Genomic DNA, 12,218 nt, shown 5'->3' on the forward strand with positions numbered 1-12,218 from the left:
TTCTTGAGTACAATAAGTAGAGGGAATAAGAAATTACTTACATAACCAAGGGTTTTCAATTTCGGGAATACGTCACTTGTTCCTGTATTAGATCTTACGAGCATTTTGGAGAAATTATTAAAAGTGAGAGAGAAGAGATTGGTGATGAAGTTGCCTAGAATGGTGATGTTCATTTTACTCATGCGAATATTAGTTTTGCTGAAAAGGAATTTGGCTAGGCAATGAACGAATCTTCAAACAACTTTGTGTATGTGTGTGTGAGAGAGAGCGATCATTTGTGTTAAAAAAAACAAAAGATATTTTCATCATTTACAATCACCTAACATAATTTATTAACGGTGTTAGTCATAAAGATCATTTGTGTGCAATGTTAGCTCATGAGGTACCATAAGAAAAAATGTTTCGTAAAAACTATTCCAAGAAAAAAAATACTTTAAGGCTAAATGACCAAATTTACTCTGTATTAAAATGATAGATATATATGTGTTTTTTTTTTCTTTTTTATTTTTTTTTAGTTATTTATTTTTTATATTTGTCGTGGGATAAGTATGAAACTTGGGGGCGAAGGGTTGAAGAAAATACATGCAGAATCCAACTCTAAAATCCAAACATTAGTTAGTTGCATCACTCGCTCCTTTCAAAAACCCCAAATCGCCCATCTAATTCAAATCTCGGACTTTCCGCCATCTATGGCGACGGTGTTGTAATTACGAACCCTCATACGGTTTCATCGCCGGGGTTTATCGATGCACTTGTGAAACACTCCGATCACAACTGACAAATATAGTTTTTTCCCCTCCAATTTCCGTATTACAATGGCGGTTTCTTTCAAGGTGTCAAAGAAAGGTACCCGATTTCGCCTAAAACCCAAACCTGAATCCCCTTCTTCTGCTCTAGAAGACAATCACAAAGTTGATGCTCCTCCTCAACTTCCTCATATTCACCCCCCTAGTACGCGAAAGAGATCGGTATATAGATTGTTCTTTCCCTGTTCAAATTAAGTATCAGTTAACGCTCTTTTAGAGAGGATCGTAACTGGTTTGTGTTAATTGTACTCTGTCCCACGGATTTTTTAGCCCAAAATTTATTAGTATAGAGACATTTAATCGGTTTGAATCATTGGATTTATGAATTGCTCCAAGTAGTTAGTATCTATTTTGTTTGAATAGATTGTATAGAATATAGTAATATATCTTGCATGGATGAATTTCAGTAAAACTCCCTTTTCACCGACATGCTTATGAATTATGATCTAGCAAAATTGATGATTATTAGAAAGTTTATACTTGCTAGTAGTATGCGTTCTACCATTTATAATTTTGCAGTTCAAATAATTTTGTGAAAGATCGATAATGAAAGCTACATTATTCTTTATATAGATTGATGACACCCAGGATGATGACGATGTTGCTGGAATTTTAGGTATTTTGGCATCATGAAATATTTACTTGCATTCTTTCTTTAAAACTATTTCCCTTTGCAGATATGTTTCTCTAAATTTCCATTTTATGTTTCTTAGATGCAGAAGTATCCTTTATATTAAACATCTTCCCAGATGGATATACAATCAAAAACCCATCCGAGGTTTGTTTTGGATTCTTTAACTTATATTACATTCCATTTACTACTAACTCCTTTCTGCATGTACTTTTAGGTTAACATTGTCCATCAAAATGCTGTACAAAATGACCCAAAGCTTTTGTTCCCTTATGATAGGACATCTGAAAATCTGTTTGCAGTAAGTATTTTGTTTTAACTGTATTCATATTGAAGTAACTTTTCCTTTCATTCCTTTCATTAATTACTTCTCTTGTATACTTGAAGGCAATCGAATGTGGAAGACTTCCTGCATATTTTTTGGATCATATACCTTTCAAATTCAGTAATGGAGCAGTTGTGTGCGAGGCAAGTAATCATAATTCATACTTTTTTTGTTTTATTTAAAAAATTTCCATTTTTTCTGAAATTATTGAAGGTGCGAGACTTCTGTGAACAAGGAGTTAATGGTCTTTCTACAGTTGTTTCTCCATGTATTACCAAAGTATCTCTTAAGATGTCATTGAATAATGTGGTGAAAGATATGGATCAGTTTTCTGATAGTGCTTGGACATATGGTGATTTATTGGTAAACATTCGATACACTTTCCAATTTCTTTAAAAGAAATACACAAGAATCTAACATTTTAATCCAAAATCGGATTCCAGGAAGCGGAGTCGCGGATATTAAAAGCCCTAAAACCAACACTTTGTCTAGATCCGACTCCAAACTTAAACAGACTCTGTAAGGAGCCAACTTCCTTAAATCTAAATCTGAATATTCCTGATATAAGAAAGAAGAGATTGAGGCAAATATATGGAGTTGTTACTGTATCTGAGAATCAGATACAGGGGAAGCTTGATAATGTGAATGTTCCAGAAAATAGGCCTAAAACCAGTGATAGTTTAAGCTCGATTATGCCTCCTGTTCATGGTAAGAAGGGAAATGAAGATGGAAACTTGTCTTCCATAGGGAATGTAAATCAGAGAGCTAGGTCAAAGTCAAATCATACATGTGTTTATAGCAATCAAACACAACGGATATCATCACACATGGATTGTATTGAAGCACCTGAATCCCGCTGGAAAAACATGCCTGTGAAACAAGACCCAGTTGGCGGCATGCAGCGGCACCACCATGGACAAGTGGCGGCGATAAGTGGAGTAGGGTCTCCTTCTAATGTTGGAAAAGAGATTGATAGAAGTGTGTTTGATAGATTTTCCAAACTCCAGATGTTGGGTGTAAGGTATCATTTGTTTTTCTGTCTCTGAATTATATATATATATATATATATATATATATATATATATATATATATATGTGGTAATTTGAGCATATTTTGATTTATTGTTAGTGTTTCAGGGTTAGGCGGAATAGAAAAAAGAAGAATATGGATGGATACAAAAGAAGTAGACGTTTTTCAATTCCACAGCTGTTTGATTGTCTTTTGAATGATGAGGATAACGACAACAGTTTGAAAGATGAAACATGTAAAAGTAAAATGCCACTGTCCATGTCACTTGTGGGTGGGAGCATGAACGTCTGCAAGACTAGGATTTTGAAGTTCGTCAAGGCTGGTTATGTGTCACAAGGTTACTAGAAAATTTGTACTCAAGTAGCCCTTAATTATTATATGATTTGTTCATCATTTATTTATTCAGAAAATGGATTGGTTCCCAAGTTGCGAACTAGACTGATGTTATCTGAAAAAACAAGTGGTGGCACTGTCGCAGTGCATTATGGTGAGCTGGATGATTCTGATGACTTGGCAGAAGAACAACTTCTTCATACACTTCCGAATACAGTGAGTACTTTTTTTTTTTGGTTTTAAATTTTATTTAATTTTGACATCATTCTGTGTTACGGTTTGACTTGGTCAAACAGCGTACTGCGGACTTGTTTGCAGCAGAGTTCTGCTCCCAGGTATGTATGTCATCGAGTTCATGACATTTTCTTTAGAAATTAGCAATTTGTTTATAATTTTGTTGATGCAGATGTTGCGTGAGGGACATCATGTAGAAGTTGACCATGTCCAGGGTGGTCAACCCAACACTGGTCGTGGACACTTGGTCAAAACTGAGATTCAACCAGTTCTTGAAGCTGAACAACAATCATCTCTTTATCATCAACACCACCTCCAAAGATCATCAAATCCACTGCCTCATTCGAATTCAAACATTCACCACTTGGGTGATTATAAGGGGTTGCCACCACAACTTCAGATCTTACACCAACAGCAACAAGCTCAAAATCAGAAGAAGATGATGATGATGATGGGAATGGGACAACTAACACAAGCACAGGCTGCTGCTATCATGGCTAACAGGATGGTACATGAAAGTAAAACACATGTTACTGGAGGGCAATCTGGTAATATCACTGGTTTTCCAGTGATGGGTTATCATGGTATTGGTATGAATCCTATGCAAAGGAACCCGTATATGAACCAGTTGCATTTGCCACCTCAATCTATTGGAATGCCACATCACTCTCATATGAGTGGTAGGATGGATTTGTGAACTGTTGAGAGATATCAGATCTCAGTTTGTAAAAAGCTATGCAACTTTTTGACAAGTACATTTGTAGGTCAAAATGATAAGAACTCAAATGCTTGGTTCAGTATACTTTAAATAAAGTTTGGATTGATTTCATGTTTTGTTGCAATTATAGTATTTAATACTAACTGTTAAATAAAAGGGGTATGTTAAGAATAAATTTAAAAGAGTTTGATAAAAAAACATTACAGACATAATATAAGAGAACAAATTCATATAAAAACAAAAATTTCCATTTGAAGGTGCAGATGGATAACGCAACAGAAATTAACTTAAAACCCCTCTGTAAATGGAACTAATTAAAAATGGAAGAACATTTCCATGCCAATGCCATGATATATCACCATATCTTCCCTTTGAGCCAGAACAGTATGATAACAACTCCAAGGACAATTGCAACAGGTGCCCACTTCTTGATCAAAGCCTAAACACACACACACACACACACAACATAAGGTTTTAACATTTACACCCCAAAATTATATTCTTCAAGAATAAAGATCTCATCAAATTATAACCAACCTGTCGATTTAAGTCTCTTGCTTTATCAGCATATACACGAGTATCTGATGTTAAACGGCTTGACATTTGACTCACCTCTGCAGTTTATAAATCTAATTTAGGATAAGAAATAATAGATTTTTCAACTAAGAACCCTAAAAATCAAGGCTAAAGAGAAAAAACTTACGGTCCAATTTTTCACCAACACCAAGAACTTCCTGCACATTACGAGTCATAATCTGGTGAACTTCATAGAGTTCATCATTCAGCTTAGAAATGTTCCTCTGAGTTCTTGTGTCCTGATACAGTTTCTTAGTCCTCTGTATAAATGTATCTATTCAACAAATGGAAGAACAGAGTGTTAGTTAACATAATGAGATTACCTGTAAATGAAATATAGAACAGGTAAAGTTACCGAATTTAATGAAAGCATATGGCCTTGCAGCAGTTTCGATTTGATTTTCATAACCACGTTCAAACTCGTTCTTTAGATCTTCAAGATATTGGAAGGCAAGTTTCTTTGGATAAGCACGATCACACATTGTCAAATAACATACTCGCCCTTCAATTATATAGCTGATAAAACTAGGTTAAGGAATGGGACAATTTGAAAGTAGTAGAAAGGAGAAATCAAGTTTAGAGTAAATGAAGGATACTGGAAAACATAAGGGCCAGTTTCGATAGACATTCTTGAGGCTTCGTTTTGTCCCCTTGAAAGGTTCTTGAACAATGCCTTGACTTGCTGTTTGTAGAACTCTGCATCCTGCATATCACGCCCATCATCCAGTCCTTCAGCTAGCGGAAGGCCATCAGTGACACGAGCAATCATTGTCAGCTTCACCATCTTTACTTTGAGAAGCTATCAATCACACAAGCATTCGTTTACAGATCTGTCGTCAAGAGTTTTACAGCAGATTAAGCTAATAGAAATTTGTTTGAGATGCTAACGCAGGTTCTTCACAAAGACGCCCTATATAATTGAACGCTTAATAGATCAATCGTTTTGAAGGAAAAGAAATAGTAGTATCATCAATTAGACATAGAGAAACCAAGATCAAACGAGCAGTTGACTCCGATCAAACACATTAGAGATTTAAAGAACAATTACAACCCAAGCAGCAAGGAATTAACCTTTATGGATGAATTAGAATCGAGATCAAGCATATACTGATACTCAACTCGATTCAGATGAGTATAATTTCATATTCATCCGAGAAAAATTCTAATGCAAATAAGAATAGTTGAAACATATAGAATAAGAAACAGAAAAATTACCTGAATTATTCAAGTACTTATCATGCGTTTTGATGATCCAATCTATAGTGGATCGTATCTACGGATATAAATTTGATATACAACGAGAATGTTCAAAATCCTAAAAAATTGAATGGTAATCGAAGACGATAATAGGGTTTTTGGAAGGGCAATTGATATTTGGGGATACAGTAGGAGAACGACTCTACGAAGAAACGCAGAATACCCAAATAGAAGAAGTCAGTTTAAATCAAAATTTTAATTTAACATCGTTTTTTTCCTTAAATTTGAGATTGTATTTTTTAAGTTTTGTAATTCCGATTAGGGGTGTTATTCGGTTTTCAATTAAAACGGTTCGGTTTTTTTTTTATTTTTTATTTTTTATTTTTTATTTTTTTATTTTTTTTTAAATTTAACAATAACCAAACCAAATAAAATTCGATTTATTTGGTTATGGTTTATTATGTTCGGTTTAACGGTTAAACCGAATAAAATTCAATATGTAAAAATAAATATTAAAACTAAAAGAAAAAAAGTTACTAAACTATTACCAAACAAAAAAAACTATATTGATTTATAAAATATTATATTCAAAATTGTAGTGATAGGTTAATATAATTTTAATTTTATATGAAAATTAAATAAACAACTAAAGGTTATTTGGTTAATTTATTTTTGTTTTTTAATGCAAAATATAAAACAATTATAACTTTTTATTGGTTAATAACTAAAAAAGTCATCCAAAACAATGAAAATTTAACAAAAAACCAAACCGAATAAGGTATCATTATTCGGTTAAGCAAACCAAATTAACTGAAAACCAAATAACTCGAATCAAATGAACCAAACTTCATTTGGTTCGATTTGGTTATTATGTTTTTGTTTTTTATGATATCCCTAATTCTGATGACTTGACTGGTCAACCTATTTACCTACCGACGTGTCAGTTTTGATCACGTGACAAGCCGACATAACATGCTATGTGTCAAAATTGAATTTTTTTTCCGCAAAATTCAAATTTTTTTTCCCGATTTTGACATCAAGTTTAATTTTTTATTTCAATTTTAAGATTATTTTTTTCTTCCAAATTGAACATCATTTTTTTTACAATTTTGTTTAATGTTTGACCATTTTTTATTTGAAACAATATAAATATTTTTAGTACACTTCAAATCGTATAAATATATATTTTTTTTCATTTAAAAACTATGTTTTTGTATAAATACAAGGTCCTTTTTTTTAAACTTTTTTTTTTTTTTTTTTACATTGAAAATCATAATTTTATGTATAAATACATATTGTTATATAAAAACTATATTTTATATTAAATAAGCAACTTTAAAATAAGTTTTGAGGTTTGGTGACATGTAATCTATCAAGGCTTTGAGGTCAGATTTGCAACCTGTAAAAATTTTATATTTTATTCGAAATTTATGGTTAATTTGGTTCTCATGATATAACTAATGCATATTTATGCTTTAAATGTAAAAAGACATTGTATTTAAATAAAAATATGGTTTTTAAATGGAAAAAAGTGTATTTATACGGTTTAAAATGTGATAAAAAATATATTTTTACAGTTTCAAATGAAAAATGATCAACATTGAATAAAATTGAAAAAACGATGTTTGATTTGGAACAAAAAAAAAGAATATCAAAATTGAAAGAAAAAAAATTAAACTCAGTGTCAAAATCGAAAAAAAAAAAAAAAAAAAACTTAGTGTCTTTATGGGATAAAAGTTTCAATTTTAACACGTCAACATGTCATGTTAGCATGTTACGTCATCAAAAACTGACATGTAATCATACAACGTCAGCAGGTAACCAAATTGACAGATCAAGTGGTCAGAATTATAAAAAATTAGAAAACACACAGATGTCAAATTAGAATTTTGATGTAAACTTAGTGTTTTTTATGCTATTTACTCTACTAATTAAACGCAAATTTCCAAATCGTGTTAACATTCATTAAATTATTGTGTATTCGCTAAAGAATTTAATTTTCATATTTTGTCGGTAAATAAAAAGTTTTTTATTTAATTTTTTATTTTTTGAACCTAATACCCATTAGGTTGGTCATGTGCCGAGCTTGAACATATAATTTTTTATTAGAAAAATACACAAGACATAATTCTTGTTTATAATAAGAGAATTATGTTCTATGTATATACGACCAATGATATTCATCTTAAATATATTATCAAGTTCTACTGTTTGTAATAAGAGAATTATGTTATATGTATATATGACCAATCATGTTGATCTTAAATATATTATCAAGTTCTATTGTATTTATTGGTTATGTTCGGTCTTGGGGTTCACTAGGTATATTCGTTATCACACATTTGTAGATTGGTGTTTTAGTTAGATCTCACTTCAACGATGGATACATGGTTTGATCTTCACCTTGATATTTCTAAATATGACTTCAATGATGGTTGATGTGGAGGGCTTAAGAGGAGGGATTAAAAAAAAATTACACGAATGGTCCCTATGATTTAGGGTAACATGCACTATTGGTTCTTAGCTTCAAAAAGAATGTTTCCTAATTTTCGAAAATATTTGTAGTATTTGGGATTTCATTTTGAATCTTAAAAAGACTTTTATGCAAAAAAAAAAAAAAATTATTGATTTATGGTGATGATAAAAAAGTTTTTAAAAAAATGTTTGGATTAACTTTGTTAATGAGAAAAGTCAATAAGTTTTTTATTTTATTTTATTGTTAAGTGTCTATCTTAGCTTATATATTTTTAAAGGAAAATTTATATCTTTCACAACCTAAAAAAACATAACAAGTTTTAAAAAGTTAAAATCATAACATATTAAAATCACTTTTTTGAAAGGTTGATAAAAAATTATTTCAAAAGTTCTTTTTATATCCTCTAACACTTTTTTTGATTTACTGACTTAAAAAAAATCAGTAAATTATTTTTAAATTAAATCTCAAACATCCTTAAAATTTCTAATATTATCATATAATAATTTATGTTAGTTTCTTTTGTACGTTTGCTTGTAACACCTAATTTCTGAAATTTAGTGAAGGAAGGAAAAGAATGGGAAGAAACCAAGATATTTTCTCTTCTTTCCAATTCCTTCCCAAAAACAATCTCAAAATAAGATAATTTCTTATTTTTTTCTAGTTTCTTTGTTTCTCTTCTCTTCTCTTCTTAAGTCAGACTCGAAAACAAGGTATAAAAGAAATAAAGTGAGTGGGAAAATGTTGGTTTATCAAGGATCGAGGATTAAAGGTGGAAACAATGATAATTAAATATGCAAAGACACAAGACTTAAAGGACTACAGCCGCAATGCTTTTATAGTTGCAAGATTGAGATGTAATTATGCTAGAAGTGAAGGGGTTGTATTGTTGAAGTGTTAAAGAGTTGCATGGCCTAAAGCTGTGAAGTACTGAAACTTATGGACTAGGTCTCGGTTTACGACAAACCTTCCGAACACATGGATCATGTGTACCTAGACTGAATCCGACCAAAATGTAAGTTAACCCAACACTTTTCTCTCACCCACTCTCACAAAGTTGATTATTTTCTTTTTTGTTGAAATTCTCGGTATCTCCACAGCTGTAGTAGGCTCGGCTTACTCCGGTATCGGTGGCTTGGGTAATTTATTGGGTTGGTGCCTAACAAAAGCGGGTTGTATTCCCCTTTTTGTTGCAGTTATTGCAGTGCATTTCCCAACAAGCGTCGATGTTGTGGAAGTTGCACTTGTTGCATTTTGGTAAGTTCCCGACATATTGTCTTAATGGCGTTGGAGCTGTAAGGGTGGTGGCAGCGTGAACAAAAAAAATTTGTTGCTTCTTGGCAGGGTCCTGTGTTTGTTGGTTCCTCTTTTTGTTCCAGAACTTTCTTTTATTGTTGCCCCCTTTCATTTGTTCAGGGATGGGGGCCATGATTCCTTGGCGGACTCCATGATCGATGAGTCTTTGGGCCAAGCGTTTAGCACAGTCAAAAGTAATCGGATTTGAAGCTAACACATTCCATTAGATCTGGGGGGATAGTCCTCAAATGTATCTCTCCACCTTTTTACCTTCCGGGGTGATCATCCTGGGACATAATGTTGCTAGATCACTGAATCTGGCAGTATAGGCTACGATGTCAGAGCCGGTCATTTTGTGGTTCCACAACTCCTGTTCTAGTTTTTGCACTTCACCCCTCGGGCAATATTCTTCTAGCATTAATATCTTCAAGTCCCCCCAGCTCATTGAATTAGCCACTGGAAGGTTCAAGGACTTGACATGGCCGTTCCACCAGGTAAGGGCTTTGTCGGCGAAAGTGCAAGCTGCAAACTTTACTTTGCTTGCTTTGGGGCATGCACATATTTCAAAGACTGATTCAGTTTTCTCGAACAATTTCATTAGAGTGATGACACCTCCGCTTCCGTTGAAGGATTTGGGTTTGCTATTGGTGAAGTCTTTGTAGTCAATTTAGAGAAAATAAGCGTAAAAAATGACTTTTTAATAGAAGATTATTTAGAATAAATAATCTTAACCAAGTTATATTATATGTCACAAGGGTTCATACATATAAAGAATACCAAAATTCGAGCTATAACGATGAAGTTATAATCTGTTGAAGTTTTACGGCAAAATTGGCACGGCACCGGGAATTGTAAAAAGTGATTTTTTTTTTTATAACCTACTTTTTAGCCTTAGAGATCTAAATTAAAGTTGTAGTATACTTAAACCGAGAACATACATAGAAAGAACGCTGAAATCTGAATTCGCATGATGAAGTTATGATTTTTCTAAGATTTGGCATAGTAGTGCACAACCTGAAATTCGAATTTTAGATCGATCGATTTTTGGCCGATGTAACCTAAATGAGAATTTAATATCTGTTTAATAAGAGCTCAACGATAAAAAGATAGATGAAAACGGAGTTCGTATGTAGAAGTTATGAATTCTACACGGTCATTTAATAATGTAATATTCTCATACTGTTAAATTCTAAAATCGGATGAGAATTAGCCGACAAAGTCAATAGGAGAGTTTTAGATCTTGTGAATACCTACGTGTGGATATAAAGAACGTTGAAAACGGAGTTCGTATGCGAAAGTTACGGGGTTTAGAAGTCGGAAGTGTGTTGTTGCGAAGGGGGTGGCGTGGCGCGATCTGAGCCATTGCTTTCTCCCCAAGTCTTGCCACCAGATGGTGACATGTGGCACCCAACTTAACGAGTTGGAGGCCCAAATCGACGAGTTTAGCTGTATTTCAGCCTATAAATAACATGCGAGAGTGCCTTCATTCTTCACACCAAAACCCACTTCTCTCTCTCTCTCTCTCTCTCTCTCTACATTCTCTAAACCCTTAAAAACCCTCCTAAAGCCCTAGTAGCCTCAAGGAACTAGAGGAAAGCCCCGGAGCACCCAAAGGCTTCGAGAAGAAGAGCTTTCGGCTCAGAAACTCTGCTTCAGCGAAGCCTGGTTTTGAGAAAAACTCACTGTAAGTGAGTTATGCTTACCCTGCTGTAAGTATAACTTATGTTTAAGTTCATTATCGTTATTATGAACTTATAAACAAGATTTATCAGTGATTCCAATTCGTTATACTAATTGATCTACTTACGGGGATGATGTCTAGGCTTTGATTTAGTGAGATGTTTAAAGTGGGATTTCCAAACAGTATACTTCGTATACCAAACGGACGCTACCTCCGATATGATACTACCTGGTTGTTCCTTACTTGATAGATCATGAAAGTAGACTTTGAGTTAATGATGAATCTAGACTAATAATTAGTCACAATAAAGATTAGACTAAAACTTAGCGATAATAATACTCGGTTTCGTCGAATGAACATAAAATCGTTAGAAGCGAAGCGCTGCCCGAGTTTGGAATCATCACTTTGACAAGTGAGTGCATAGTTACTTTCATCTTACACATAGATATGAAGTATATTATTTAAATTACGTATTATGTGGCATATAACCTGTATACTTGCTATAAATTACGTACTATGTGTGCATAAAACACTATGTACTCACCAGGTTTTCAACCTGACCCACTCAGTTTATTTGTATCACAGGTGTTGATATGAAGTTACATTACACTAAGAGATTAAGGAGATGTAAATCACTAGTGATAATGAATGTAAGTTTTTTTTATGCTTATGTTTTTGTATTGACAATTACATCCTAATGTTTTAAAAATGAATAAAATACATTTCTTCGGAAATGCTTGATAACGTATTTATCATGTTTTTCTGGGAACAAATTCTGCAAAAAATTTCTTTAAAAGGTTACTCTGATGTTCAAAATAAAACATAAACAAATCGGTCTTTTTTGGCCGTGAAAATGGGGATGTCACAATTCTCTTGAGCATCCCTGACTGTCCCCCTGGTTAAAGTTTGTAGCACCAT

The 12,218-nt window shown here is 33.0% G+C and overlaps 2 protein-coding genes across 5 annotated transcripts; one reads left to right on the forward strand and one right to left on the reverse strand.

Annotated features, from left to right (window-relative positions):
* Positions 1-510: 510 nt before the first annotated feature.
* Positions 511-4,188, forward strand: LOC145031077 (protein PHYTOCHROME-DEPENDENT LATE-FLOWERING-like). Of its 2 annotated transcripts, XM_078979557.1 has the most exons (11): positions 511-968; positions 1,380-1,422; positions 1,520-1,584; positions 1,655-1,738; positions 1,825-1,905; positions 1,976-2,125; positions 2,206-2,783; positions 2,900-3,129; positions 3,199-3,341; positions 3,422-3,460; positions 3,532-4,188. In XM_078979557.1, the coding sequence occupies exons 1-11, from the start codon at positions 816-818 to the stop codon at positions 4,054-4,056; spliced, it is 2,091 nt and encodes a 696-aa protein (XP_078835683.1). In that variant the 5' UTR covers positions 511-815; the 3' UTR covers positions 4,057-4,188. The 2 variants fall into 2 exon arrangements, with proteins under 2 accessions (XP_078835683.1, XP_078835690.1); XM_078979564.1 differs by lacking the exon at positions 3,422-3,460.
* Positions 4,189-4,223: 35 nt separating this feature from the next.
* Positions 4,224-6,082, reverse strand: LOC145031089 (25.3 kDa vesicle transport protein SEC22-1). 3 transcript variants are annotated; one of them, XM_078979594.1, is made up of 6 exons: positions 5,869-6,082; positions 5,250-5,452; positions 5,009-5,169; positions 4,781-4,927; positions 4,615-4,691; positions 4,224-4,516 (listed from the first exon to the last, which is right to left on the reverse strand). In XM_078979594.1, the coding sequence occupies exons 2-6, from the start codon at positions 5,435-5,437 to the stop codon at positions 4,433-4,435; spliced, it is 657 nt and encodes a 218-aa protein (XP_078835720.1). In that variant the 5' UTR covers positions 5,438-5,452; positions 5,869-6,082; the 3' UTR covers positions 4,224-4,432. The 3 variants fall into 3 exon arrangements, with proteins under 3 accessions (XP_078835720.1, XP_078835711.1, XP_078835702.1); XM_078979585.1 differs by having other exon boundaries at positions 5,250-5,483; XM_078979576.1 differs by having other exon boundaries at positions 5,250-5,563.
* Between the last annotated feature and the right edge of the window lie 6,136 nt (positions 6,083-12,218).

Source organism: Lactuca saligna, chromosome 1, assembly GCF_052625555.1.
Source record: "Lactuca saligna cultivar CGN05327 chromosome 1, ASM5262555v1, whole genome shotgun sequence".
Taxonomy (NCBI): Eukaryota; Viridiplantae; Streptophyta; class Magnoliopsida; order Asterales; family Asteraceae; genus Lactuca; species Lactuca saligna.

What these genes read in the sequence shown, in the direction of transcription:
- LOC145031089 (XM_078979594.1), bottom strand. Translation starts at nt 5,437, where the DNA reads ATGGTGAAGCTGACAATGATTGCTCGTGTCACTGATGGCCTTCCGCTA. An exon ending in ACTGGCCCTTATGTTTTCCA is followed by an intron (nt 5,170 to 5,249) that starts GTATCCTTCATT and finishes TAGTTTTATCAG; the next exon opens with CTATATAATTGAAGGGCGAG. An exon ending in TGTTGGTGAAAAATTGGACC is followed by an intron (nt 4,692 to 4,780) that starts GTAAGTTTTTTC and finishes TATAAACTGCAG; the next exon opens with AGGTGAGTCAAATGTCAAGC.
- LOC145031077 (XM_078979557.1), top strand. Translation starts at nt 816, where the DNA reads ATGGCGGTTTCTTTCAAGGTGTCAAAGAAAGGTACCCGATTTCGCCTA. An exon ending in CATCTGAAAATCTGTTTGCA is followed by an intron (nt 1,739 to 1,824) that starts GTAAGTATTTTG and finishes GTATACTTGAAG; the next exon opens with GCAATCGAATGTGGAAGACT. An exon ending in ATGGAGCAGTTGTGTGCGAG is followed by an intron (nt 1,906 to 1,975) that starts GCAAGTAATCAT and finishes AAATTATTGAAG; the next exon opens with GTGCGAGACTTCTGTGAACA.